The sequence below is a fragment of the Condylostylus longicornis genome, unplaced genomic scaffold (genome assembly GCF_029603195.1).
Source record: "Condylostylus longicornis isolate FDR11 unplaced genomic scaffold, ASM2960319v2 ptg000013l, whole genome shotgun sequence".
NCBI lineage: Eukaryota > Metazoa > Arthropoda > Insecta > Diptera > Dolichopodidae > Condylostylus > Condylostylus longicornis.
In genome coordinates, this window is record NW_026577982.1 from 8,913,069 (window position 1) to 8,927,070 (window position 14,002).

General features: G+C 20.5%; 1 protein-coding gene across 3 annotated transcripts in view; it reads right to left on the minus strand.

Moving 5' to 3' along the window:
- Positions 1-8,831: 8,831 nt before the first annotated feature.
- LOC129605252 (protein singed) overlaps positions 8,832-14,002 on the minus strand; it is an 85,650-nt gene continuing 80,479 nt past the window's right edge. For 2 of the 3 annotated variants that reach the window (XM_055514890.1, XM_055514891.1), the window contains exons 5-10: positions 10,740-10,996; positions 10,408-10,571; positions 10,055-10,150; positions 9,495-9,968; positions 9,179-9,427; positions 8,832-9,110 (exon numbers count right to left, since the gene is read on the minus strand). In XM_055514890.1, the coding sequence (XP_055370865.1) occupies positions 9,017-9,110; positions 9,179-9,427; positions 9,495-9,968; positions 10,055-10,150; positions 10,408-10,571; positions 10,740-10,996 (1,334 nt within the window). In that variant the 3' untranslated portion in view covers positions 8,832-9,016. The remainder of the gene's footprint in view (positions 9,111-9,178; positions 9,428-9,494; positions 9,969-10,054; positions 10,151-10,407; positions 10,572-10,739; positions 10,997-14,002) is intronic. The other variant, XM_055514893.1, reaches the window with a different exon arrangement.

The following is a 14,002-nucleotide window of genomic DNA, read 5'->3' on the forward strand; positions in this document are numbered from 1 at the left end:
TAGTTAAGAGATTAATAATAAATTTTGTATTTAATAAGAAAATTATTACAATTTTTTTTAAGTTCCACACAATTATGTAGAATTCAGGAATATAGTTATTGAACGGAAGCATTTTAAATGATTTTCGAATTAAAATAAAATTGATAGCTAAAAATTTTTATTTGTGAAGATTGAAAGGTCATTTGTAATACCTTTATCGTCTAAAAGTGCGGCAAATTGATAATTAATAGACTAAAAATGGTAATTAGTAAGACTTGCGATTTTTAAATTCTATTGTATTATTAATGAAGTTTTAAATTGCTATAAATATAATAATAAGGGTAAAAACAACACAAATGTAGAAACACTAATAGTGATAATAAATAAAACGAAAAAATTGCCTAAATTTAGGAGTAAACAAGATAGAAATACATAATTTTTAAGCAATATAATACGAGTATCAAAAAAAATTATGTTTTTCAACAAGGATTAAACTAAGAGCTTTTAATTAAATTGTAATTTTGAATTAGCTTGACAGTAATATTGAACTGTAATTCAGCAATACAATCATATTTTCTTGTTCATACATGTGTGTGTCCCATAAAATTCATTATTTTTATAGTATACAAAAATTCTTCAAAATTTTTTTTTACATGAAGTTTTTGTAATGTTAATAACTTTTTGTGTTCGACCACTTGTTCAATCTTAACATTAAATTAATTAAGCAACTACAGTACAAATGTGTTAACTTCTATTTATTAATTTCACTGTTATTGAGTCTAAAGTGAGTTTTAATGTGATTTTACTAAATTTCTATATCAAGTTTTACCTGAGATATTTTGATTTTACTATTGTTTGTACTGTTTGTATGACAGTGTAAAAATTTAGTACAATTTGCTTAAGTCATACTTAAAATACAATTGTGATGATTTTTTCTGCCACTCACACTCAATATTATTGAATTAGTAAGCTATTTATCCTTTAAAGAAGGTAATAAAATTCCATAAATTCAAAAAAAAAATATTAAACTAACTTGAAAATTCTCATTTGTTTATAAGAATTATAAGAATTGCTTTACAATTGTAATGAATTTTCTCACATTTCTTAACTAAAAATAAATTGTAATACATTTGAAATCAGACTATATTACATAATAGAAAGGAAAATAAATTATATAAATAATTTTATACAAAAATATCAACCAAAAAAAGATAACAAAAATAAATAAATAGTTTATATGGAAAATACAAATAAGTAAATTCGTAGGTATGTAAGTCGTTTTTCTTCCTTACCAAAGATTACCAATCAGAATAAAGGTAATAAAGAAAAAATAATAATAATATAAATAAATAGATGTGAAATAATTTAAAAAAATAAAAGGTAACATTTTTACCACACATATATACAAAATAATTTGTTGTTATTGTTTTTGTTTACCATTCTTATTTTCCTTTTCATTAAATTATAATATTGTTATACATGTATACATATGTACATAAAATATCAAGTGATGAAAATCTCCTATATGTACCGATAGAGTAAGCAACCTACATTTTATGGTACACTTATACCCATATACCATCATATCACGTATATAGATTTTTATATTTGTATAACATGACCAATTTAAATTACGTGTTAAAGGTAAAAGGATTGAATGAATGAATCCTAAAATCAATATTGTATAACTATTAAAGTCAATTATTTATTGAATAAATATAAATAAAAGGAAAAATAAAAAAAAAAATGGGGGGAAAACAAAACAAATATTATCATTAATATATGACAATGGCACTGTATATACCACATTCGTATACTTCTTGCGTTGCGTAGGAAATAATTTTGAGAAAAAAAAAAGAGAAGAAAACTTATCTGTTCTATTTTTATAAAAATGTGCAATTAAATTACGTTGTTTATCTCCTTATGAGTTCGAGTGCATGACTGAATCATAGAATGGATGATTCTAATGATTCATAGGCGAATATTTATTACAATTTATTTTATACTTAATTAGTATCTAATTTTTTAATATATTGGACATCCAATAATGTATGTATGTCTAACATTTAAAATTTCTCCCTAATCCTTTTTGTATAAAACAACTAATTGTATTTAAAAATTCGTTCGTTCCATTATAAAAATTTCAAAAAAATTGTTTATAATAATCGTATAATATATTAGTACTAGAATTGTATACGAGTAATAAATGGTAGTACTGTATAATAGATATATAACAGTTATAATGTTAAAGAAAGATCCCACAAAAAATAGAGATTCAGGAAATATTTTTTTATTATTTCATATTTAATCAAACTTGTTATCTTGAAATTGTATATTTTTTTCATCATAACGTCTTCTTTTTACATTCCAATAAAGTTAGACCTAAAATGTTTAAAAGAACGTAGTATTATTAAATTGTTAATAATACTTTGAAAAAAATTTAAAATTATTTAACAAAATGGTATAAAATATTAGATAGTTCAAGGCAACAATAGCAACAAATTATCTGTTTTGCTTAACGCCCGTACATAACCTAATAAAATACCTTAACGATTTCAATTTTAATTCATCTTAATTAAATAAAATTAAATTTAAGGATTAAAATGGTCATTTTTGTTTAATAATGAAGGCACGTTTGTAAAAAAATTTAAAATTAAAGGTGTGCTATACAATACAGTGGGTTTGATATTACAATTGTTGCCTTTTTAAATTTTTTTTTTTTTGAATATTTTTGTTCAAAAATGTGACGCAGTTTTAAAACTTACTGCGTATTTAATATTGTTCTTTTATCAATTAATTTTCAACAAGTAAGGAAATATAAAAATGTATACCCACATACATACACATATAAACGTTGGAATTAAATGTCTGTATACCAACAGACACGTTCAGGAATTTCGATGGAGTTTGGGTAAGGTATACACAAAATTTATTGCTTCATCCTTTTTCACAGTTTATAAATTTTCTTTAAGGTGCTATTTTTATTAAACTAAGGTTAATTAAAATGTTTAATAAAAATTTTGGTTTAATCCTTAAATTATCCTTATTTAAAATTAAATAGATGGTCCTTAAACAATTTGAATTTTTTATATTAATTATTTAAAATGATTTTATTGCGTTTTGTTACGAATTAACGTTTTAAAAAGAAATTTAATATTATATATTTGTATATAATGTGTTCTAAAAATTTTCCATAGAATAATTGGACAATTACTAAAATGCAGATCTAGTGTCAATTTGATTTATTCAAAAACACAATTTGCTGAATAAGGGTATTTTAACTTTAAGAACTACATTTTTAATTTAAATAAATAACCTACATCAAATTGACTACACATTTTTAGAAATACCTTAATTCTGAAGTAACTTTTAAATTTTAATTTCAATTTTTTTTCTTTAAATCAAATTTTGTTCCAATAATTTAATTAAGAGAATAAATAGGTATTTCTTGTAGAAAATTTTTTGTAATTCAGTTTTAACTTAGCTCTTAATATAAAGAGCACGTTCGATCCAATCCAAAGTAAAAAATCTGCAAAAATAGTATTTTCGAAAATGACAATTATGCTTAAAGTTCTAAAGGAGTTTTTAAGTTTCTTTTTATAACTACTGCAAAAATGTTATAAATTAAAAGAATAACATAATCAAAAATGTTTGAAGAACAGCTAGAGTAAAATATTCCAAAAGTAAAATATTCAATGTTTCTGCAGTTTTGTAAGTCCATATGTGAAAAGATTTTTAAAATTTAATTTAGAATTTTTAGTGCACTGCTTTTAGTTCTACATTAAAACTTAAATTTTTAAGTCACAGAATTAATTAGCATTTAAAGTCACTTTATTACAGCGAATAATTTTGATGACGAATGATCTTTATTTTCAATATGTGCATTTTTTAACTTGCTAAAAGTCAGAATTATTATGAAGAGGATTAATGAAAATCCTCCACGTCTGAATTAACAAAAGTCCCTAACTTGTTATTAAAATAAAACACATTTTATTTTTTAATTTACACAAATATTTTATTTTAATGTTTTTTTTGTTTTATATTTATTCATTTTTTTCATTTGTTTTGTTTTTTTTTTCTGTTTTCAATTAATATTTTTATTTTATTATTGATTTTTAATTTTATTTTTTTAATATTTAATATGAACTGTTATCATATAATTTATTTTTATGTATAGGTCATCCATCATTAATGTCTCATAATATTTTTTTGTTTAATTATTAAATTTATAATTATATTATATAAAAAATTAATAGAAATTTTTAATTGAAAATCAATTGATTTTTTTTTTCTTTATTTTATAAATTAAATGTTTTATAATATTTTTTTTTTATTTAATATGTAAATCCTTAAAAACTAACAAAACAAAAAATAAAAAAAAAAGGAAGAAAATAGTAAGAAAATTTTTTGTTTTTTTTTTTTTCCATTTTTTATATAAAAAAAAAATAATTGATTATTATTAGTGTATATATATAAATATATAATATAAAATGTCTCACATTAACATATAATAATTGTAGAGGTAATATATTTTAATAATATTCTAATTATATATAAATAATTCACAATATTAAAAGTATATGTATTATATATAATGTAAAAATGTAGGTATGTGACTTAAAATACAAAGGAATTAAAAATAAAAAATAGTTTTTTTTTTTTTTTAATTATTCAATGAGAATGTTTTTTTAACTATTTTATATAGAGCTAGTATAATAATAATTGAAATTTAAATTTAATTTTTTATGTTTTAATTTCTTTTAATAATTTTGTTTTGTTTTTATAAATCTTAAAATATATTGTAATATTTGATATTAATATAAAAAAATTTTTTATTAAATTATTTATTAGTTTACATTATGTAATATGGCATGCAAATATTATTATTCTGTGTTTTAATATATATTTTTAAATATAAATATATGCATAGCTAAGTACATTGAATGTTAATTAAAAAAGCTCAAATTTTAATAATTATTATTATAATACAATTACTTATTTAATAATATTTGTTTTTATAATTCTAAGAATATATTTTATGCCCTTCTATAATATAATAGTTTAGAATAATTGAAAAAAATTTATATTAAAAAATAAATTGAATTAAAAGTAATTTTGGTACGAAGGGATGGATATAAACATAATATTTAACAAAAAAAAGGATAAAAATTTATATAAAATTGTATTTAAATAATCTTTCACAATTTAATTTTCATTAATTCACAATTATTAATTTATTTAAATTATTTAATATAATATTTCAATTAGTAAGTATATATAAAAATTTTAATATTTCATTTAAATAAAAATGGATAAATGTGACACCCTCATAATATATATTTAAATATAAATGAATTATTTTAATTATTTATTAAATTTTTAATATTTCATTTATTTTTAATTTAATTATTGATTATAATGTAGTATTTTTAAGCAAATTTTTTATAATATAATACATGCCATTACAATAATGTAAAGCTAGCACTAAAATAATAATAATATTTATTTAGGTATAATGTTTCTTTATTTTTTTATTTTTAATGGAATTTTTTTACTTTTGGAAAAAATTTATTTTCCATTTTATAAAATATTGATAATAAATTATTTTATATTATTTTTAATTGTTAGTCTACAATGTGGTGTTTCTTATAGAAATTTGATTTTATTTAAAATATTTGATTTTTAATCGAAAGTCTTATCGTTTCAAATAAAATGTTATACTTGATAATTGGTACTAAAATTTGGGATTATTTTGCATTGCAGTATCATTTACAAAATGTTTTGAAATATGTTTCCGAGTACATTATAACGAAATTTAAAATAATTCAATTAAAAAATTTTAATATTTTTCATGTGATATTTAATATTGAGAAATTTTCAATTTTATCTAATTTAGTTCAATTTTAATTATTTGCTGTATAATCATGTAGAATAAATTACAAATTATAAGTAATACGAGAAAGTATTTAAACACTCTTAAATAATTGAAACAATGAAGTTTTTATCAAGATATTTTAATTAATAAAATACATAAATCTAATATGTTCCTATAATTTCTGATAATTATATCAGATATTAATTTAATTTTAAAACTTTTTTCAAGATTCATAATTAATTTTTACGAATATTTTTATTTATTACAGATAAGACTTTTATGATCATTGTAAACTTTACAATTATATAATATATAAAAATTGGCAGTAATTTTGCTGCAAATATGTTTACATTCAAATTATTATAAAATTAGTAAAACTTATAATTTTCTTTTCCAATTAATTGGGTGTTTTTTTATTTATTATATTATGCCGATTATTATTTTATTATGCTTATATTTTGGTTCAATATTTTCTTTTAATGCTTTTTTTGTATAAAATGCTCTAATTTATAATTATAAAAATCTAAAGAGTGCTGGTTTTTCTTTCTAATTTCAGATCTAATTTAATGCATTTTAATATTTTAATTTTTTTTATAAAAGCAATAACACTATTTATTTTTATTAGATTTCAATAATTATTTTATTTGTATTACTTTTTATCTTTTAAGTTCTGAGTTTTTTTATATTTGTATAAATCTATAAAAAACATATTTTTTTGAATTGTGTTTTTAAAATTGAAAATAACTCAGAAATAACTTCTTTTTTCGTAATTTTTATAAAATATATTTTTTTATTATATAAATATTCATGATAATTTAGCGTACAATTAAATATTCTTATTTATTTTGTATTTTTAAAATTTGTTGGTAATATTTTTTTGTTTTCATTTATAAAAAATTTTGTTTTCATTTTAGATCTTAAAAAATAATTTGGCTTTTATTTTTTTAATTGTTCATTATTAGAAAATTTCGTCATTTTGCTTTTGTTACAAAATTATATAAAAAAATTTTTTTTGAATTATAATAATTTTTTTTTCTTTTTAAAAAAATTTTTATTTTTTTTGACGGATTTATTATCTTTTATATAAAAAATTTTTCACAACTTTAAGTGATTCTTTCGTTTTCAATTAGTTATCAATATTAATTGAAACTTGTCTAAAATAATAATTTACTTGATTAATCGGATTGTGTATTTCGTAATGTACAAATTATGATAGAAAAATTTAGTTTCTTTTTTGAGTATAGAAACGGCGAAAAGAATGTAAACTACGTTCATGGTTATTGAACTAATACCAAAAAATATAGGCATCATTTATATAGTTTAATGCCGAAAATTGTCGATGTTTTGTTGAATAATATTATTTAAATTTCTTCTTTCAACGATTAAATTAGTTTTTCATTCTTTTTTATTAATTGGAATAAATCTAGTCTTTAAAAATAATTTAAAATATACATTCAAAATTGTTATTATTGCTTGCTTTAAAAGCATTATTACTATACAATTTTTAAATTGAAACAAAATTTTATTTTGAAAAATTTACCAAAAATTTCATAGTAAATTTTTAAAATATATTTTTTGTTAAAATACTTTCTTTTTTTGAAATAGCTAACATATAATTAAAAATACATATTATTATAATTTCATACTAAAATAAAATTACTAACTTATTGTTAGCATACAAAATAAATTAATTTAATTATTTTTATAATATTATTAAAATTTTGTAGAAATATACATAATATGTTTACACTTTTTTTTATATTATCCCTGGTTCCAATATTGTAAAAACTATTAATTTCCATATATTTCCAATTTATGCATAACTTTATACGAAGCAACCATATTCCATATCGTTTAAAAATCGTTTTGAATGCGCAGGAAAAAGCAGAGAGCGCTTCAAAAAAAAATTTGATACTATTTAAAAACTTTTAGAATTTAGTTTTATAAGTGAGTAGCGCATTTGAAAAACTACTTATTTTTGATTTTATTTTCTGCATTAGTAGTAATTTAGGTTAAAATCAATGTCAAAATATTCGACATTAACAATTTAAATTTCAAATTTGTTCTATAATCTAAACACGATATTTTACAAATTTTTTACATCGAAGTATTTAAGTAAAACAAAAATGCCGTTTTAAACCGGTTTAAAAACTTATTTTATTACAATATGGAAGCCAGGATATTATTCGAATTCCGATTTGACAATGTAAATTTTATTTTGATTAACAAGTGAATAAAATATTGAAGATTTATTTAAGGAATCGTTTCTTATTTCTTATCTAATTATTAAATTTTATAAAAAATTTCCAAAAACACCAATTAAAAAAAATTATCAAAAGATAAAAAAAACTAAATGTAAAGAATTTTTATAAATTTCTTAATTATATTTTTAATTTTGCAATTTTAATATTAATTATGCTTAGATTTCCTTACATTTTCTTTATAAAAATTTTATGTATAAAAAGGAGGTATTTTTATTTTTTGTTTCGTTTCTTTTTTATTTAATAATATAAATTATGCATTTATGTTTATTTATCAGCTTATAATAATAGTATAGTAAATTATTTGATTATATTTTTTTTTGTATATAATAAGGATTATTTATTATTATGTATATTTTATTTTTTCCTTTTTCTTTATATATTAATAATATATTAATTTCTTTTATAAGAAGGATATAAGTTTTGTTTCTTTTTAATTCTGATGTTTTGTTGGTCTATTTTCTGAAATTCCATTTTAATATATTCTTTATAAAAATTATATAAAAGTATCATAGTTTTATTTTTTTGTTTTAATAATTGTTTTTATTTCGCTATCGTTATTTTTATAATTGCATAAAATTTATAATTTTTTAATATTTATAAATTAAATATTTTTATTACAATACAATCATTTTTGAAGATTTAGTTATGATTATTTAAAAAAAAAAAATACTTTAAATTTATATTTTCAATGTTTATCATTTCGATTTGTTTATGATTAATTATAGTAAAATATAATTTTAGGTTGTTTCTTAATTAATATAAGAATATTTTATGTATATTTACTTTTAATAATAATAGAGAAATATTTTTAATAATATGATTAAATTTTTGTTTGTTAATTTAAAATTGAATGTGTTATTTTCTTTATTCTGTTTCTTATTTTAAATTTTTCAATTATTTAAAATTCCCATTGTGTAGCAGTTTCTGGATCATCACCAACTAATTTAAATAGACCATTTTTAGTTGCTCCCAAATATTTACCATTACAAGATCTAAAATAATATATAAAAAGGAATTAATTAACATGAAAATATTAATTTATTTAATGATTATTATTTACCTAATGCAAATTCTAGTAGGTTCTCTTAATTCTAAATAAAAACCATCAACTGGTGTTTCAGAATCAACAGCAATAGAATCACCTTCAACTCTCCAATATTTTCCACTATGTGCTTTCAAATGTATAATACCTTTTTGAGCACGTTCAACTAAAATTGTTTCATACATTGCTTTATTACATTCCAATTTGGTGCTACCAGGTGCTTTATAACCAACAAAACCTTGTTCACATTTTAATACCAATATCGGTCTAAAAAATTTATATGCATAATTTAAAATTTTATTAAATATTTATATTTTTAATTTTTTTTATTCACCTATTTATTAAATAGAAATAAAATTTTGTTATATCTTCAATAGTATCTGATGTTGCAAATAAATGACCAGAACGTTTTGTTGCCAAATATTTTCCATTATTAGCTCTAAATGATAAGGAACCATCTCCATGCCATATTAATTCAAATAATGCATCAGCACATCGTCTATTACCAGTTGCTTGTATACCACCACCAGTTGATAAACACCAATAACGATCTTGAGTTGTTCTTAATGCCCATCGATGTGCAGACCAATCAAATTCCAATTGAAATGTTTCATTTTCACCAATTTCATCTTGATTTGCTGTAACATCAACACCTTGTTTAACAGAAACATAACGTGAATTTAAACCAGCTATAAATGATGCCTGCGGTAAAGAATCTTCAAATGAAAATAATTCATCACGTGTTACAGTTGATGATCTTGATTTAAGTACAGCCTTTGAACCAATTGGTGATAGATATTGACCTTCACTGTTAATTCAAAGTTTTGATTTTTAAATTTGTTTTTAATATTATATTATTATTTGAAAATATTATATAACTATGTGTTAATTTACCCATCTCGTAATGCTAAATGTCCACCATGATATTCAGCGCTGAATAGACATTCGTCAGTGCAAAGAACTTGCAATTTACCATTAGCATTTAAGTACCTATGTAATTAAACGAGAGCTTATATTAATATTCAGTGAATCATGTTTGATTTTGAATGTTAATGGTCTGCATATTTTGTGTTATATTAAGCAACATTTTTTATACAATTAAATATTTATAATTATGATAGCATTACAGGAACGCCCAAAAATTAGAACGATATTGTTACAATAATTAATTTATTATAGTAAATTTCACATTTCAGTTACGATTTCATCTTTATATTATTTTTTACCATATATATTCATGCACTTACTTATTATTGCATGTATGTAATGCATATCTTCCACCTTCATCAGCACGGAATTCAAGTGTGAATAAAGTATCTTCACCCCATGGAACATTAGCATCAACATGAATTTCATCTTGTGATTCTGATAGATGCGCAAATCTTTTACGTCCAACAGACCGTAGATTAACCTAAAATTATATAATGAAAACAGAACAGTACAAATTAAACCGTTAAAGAAAGTTTCGAATTATAATATAGAATAAATTTTAGTTGAACGGTATAAGAAATTAAAATGAGTAGTTTTTTTTTCGAATTTATTATTTTTAAAATTATATTCAAATCGAATAATTAATTACCTGTGGTCTTGCAGCTAAATGTACTGTCCAAAATTCACCTTTTGTTGGAGTTTTTGCAGTACACACTAATTTATCGGGTGTTCCACCTAAGAAATAACCACGAGATTCATTTTTTAATGCCCATCTACCGGAACCATCTTCTGCAATACTTATTTGAAAACGGCTACCAGTATCACGTTCCTCTGATTCACATAATACATTTCCAAATTGATCAACGGATAAATATCTATTTAAATGTGATCTTAAATAAATAACACCTGTAAAATAAAATTAAAATTTTGTTAATTTAATGCTTTTGTTATGAATTCTGAGGTAATTATTAACTATTTACTTAATATGAATTGAGGTAATTATTAAATAACTAACTGAGGTAATTTAAATGAAGGTGCAAAGATTCTAAAAATAAATCAAATGCCATTATAAATCCATAATTACATACATGTTGCATATCATACAAAATGTTGCATAACGTTATATACGACTTATTCATAACATGTTCGGTATTTAATTGTTGTAAGTCAATAAGGCAACCTTTGTTGATACATACAAGTTATAAACCACTAATTCGTTAAAGTGATTTATCGTGAACAAGAAATTGTTGATTGATTAATTGTAATTTTAATTTTTCATCTTCCAATCCATATATGAAATATTTGTTCCTGTTCTTAAACATAATTAATCAAGTGTAAAAACATTAAAATCTAGTCTGACGTTTTGATTTTTCTTTTTATCATGAAAACATACAAAATATGAAAAATATGATGGATTTTACTAGAAGGCATTTAAAATTTTTGAAGTCTTATGTGAGTATATGTATGTATATAAGTGTTTTTGCTGTGTACATACGGTTTTTACTACTGTTATACTATAAATGCAATTTTAATGCCGTAAGTACTTTTTAAATAGCTTATATTTAAAAAAAAATTAATTAAGTTTTCTTTCAATTTTGTGCAATTATAAAAAAATTTCCGAAATTTTGAGACTAAACTACTTTTCACTTCTAGATTTCCCCAACAACTTAATAACTATGCACGAACTCCACAACGCATATTTACATAAGATTAGTAGATTAAATACATAGCGGCCTAGATTCTGCCATAGAGATAGCTCTGACACAATATTTAGATTTTGAGAATTCTAATTTAATTAGAATGTAAAGGTGAAACAGTTTCAAGGCGTTCAAGTTCGTCCCAATAAATAACAAATATAAAAATTGTATCCCATAAAATTATTTAAGGAATAAAATATTTTTAATTAGATTTGAAATCCAAACTAAATTTCAAGTTAAAATTGCGTTATCTTTGATCATATTAAAATTTGAATTCTGGAGTAAAATAAAATAGATTGATTTGGGTATTTTTTTGCAAATTAAAGGCAAGAAAGCGGAAAAAATTCAAAATATTTTAAAATTTTTTGTTATCTAATTAAAATTCTAGTGAACATTTTATCTTAAATAAATAAAATACAGAAATTTTAATCAAATGTCAAGGATTATTTATTTAAGAGGATTTAAGATTAATGCAATTTTATATGCCCAGAAATCTTCTGGGACTGATCAGAAATAATTTATATATTCAGTTTTTTGCACACATTAATATTTTAATTAAATATTTTAACATGATCAGAACATAAAATTAGAACTAAAAAAATTGCCATTAAACCACAAAATCATATGAGCATTAAGTGAATTTTCTTTCATTCAATTTGAAGAGATAAAATTAAAATCAAATAATTGTGCGCTCTATTTAAAAAAAAAATTTTCTTATTTTTAGTTTTTTGTATTTATTTTGTTATTTTTTAATTATACATAAAAAATACTTTTATATTATTTGATTTTTTTTTTGTTTTGTTTGAAACTGGATTATAAATTACAGTTTAGAGAGAAAAACACAAAATAGCATTGAGCCAGAAAGAATAAATATTATAATGGAAAAAAATAAAGAGAGAAATTAAACGGCAAAAACCGGCCATCATGCAATTTTTCACAGGTGCATTAATGTGCACAATTTTCATATACAAGTGTTTGTGTGTGTTTATAAAGCACATTTTAATGATTAATTCACCGTTTTATCATTTGAAATTTAAGTTAATTATTTTAAGGTTTTATATAATTAATGACGTTAATCTGAAATTTCTTATAATAATAGCTTTTAATTTTAATAACAGATGGGTTCGTAATATTTGCATTTAAAAATTTTACTTATATTAATTTGAATTTATTTGATAATTAATGTTATTTTAATAGAACCATTTACTGTTAATACTGTTAACAAAGATTGATTTCATATGTACACATAACATATAATATTCTAAATTACATGTTATACAAAATTTTGGAAAAATTAAGAGAAGCAAAAGCTACATCTTCTCCATGAATTTTTGCATGTACGAGTATATAAGTATATATTATATGTATAAATATTTCTTTAATTAATTTAAATGGTTTGGATCTTTAATAATTACTCTTTAGGTTAATGTTGTTGTTATATGAGTTTTAATTCTTATTCAGGATGCGACACTTGTGTCGGTTTTTAAAAATTAAATATTATCTACGTGTTTCAACTAAATTATAAGTATAATAATTACATCTAATGATTATAATAATAATTATAAATACAATTATACGTTTATAACCAAATATTCCATTATATTGTAATCAAACATGTTTTAGAACTGTTAGAATTGTATAAATGTGTACATGTCTTTATGACTAATAAATGTTCAAATTAACAACATAATCTATTTTACGCAATATATTATAAATAATAATTCATTATTATTTTAGTCAATTAGAAATATCCTATTTTTACCTTATTTGTATATAATTATTAATCAACAATAAAATGAACTTGGCATTCATACAAAAAGTATGAGTGTAAGTATATCATACGATACGGTATCAAGGAATCTTTTCAGTTGCAATCAAAATCTATCTAATATGTTTGAAATCAAATTTGACGTGAAGATAAGCACGTTTTAGGAATTATTATTTGAAATTAAATTTAAAATTTCCTATAATTTAAATAAAAAAAAAAGACTTCAATCACCCTTCACTCAGCCGGTGTAATTTTTAATTCATTCCTTTTTTATTAATATATGTTAAGTTTACACATCTTACATTTGCTATACGTATAAAAACTGATACAGATGTCAATTATTGTAAATTAATAAAAATATTATACACAACTGCAAAAATATGTATGACGAATAAAGAAATAAATTTGTCTCGGATAATAAAAAACAATAACCATGTTTAAAAGATA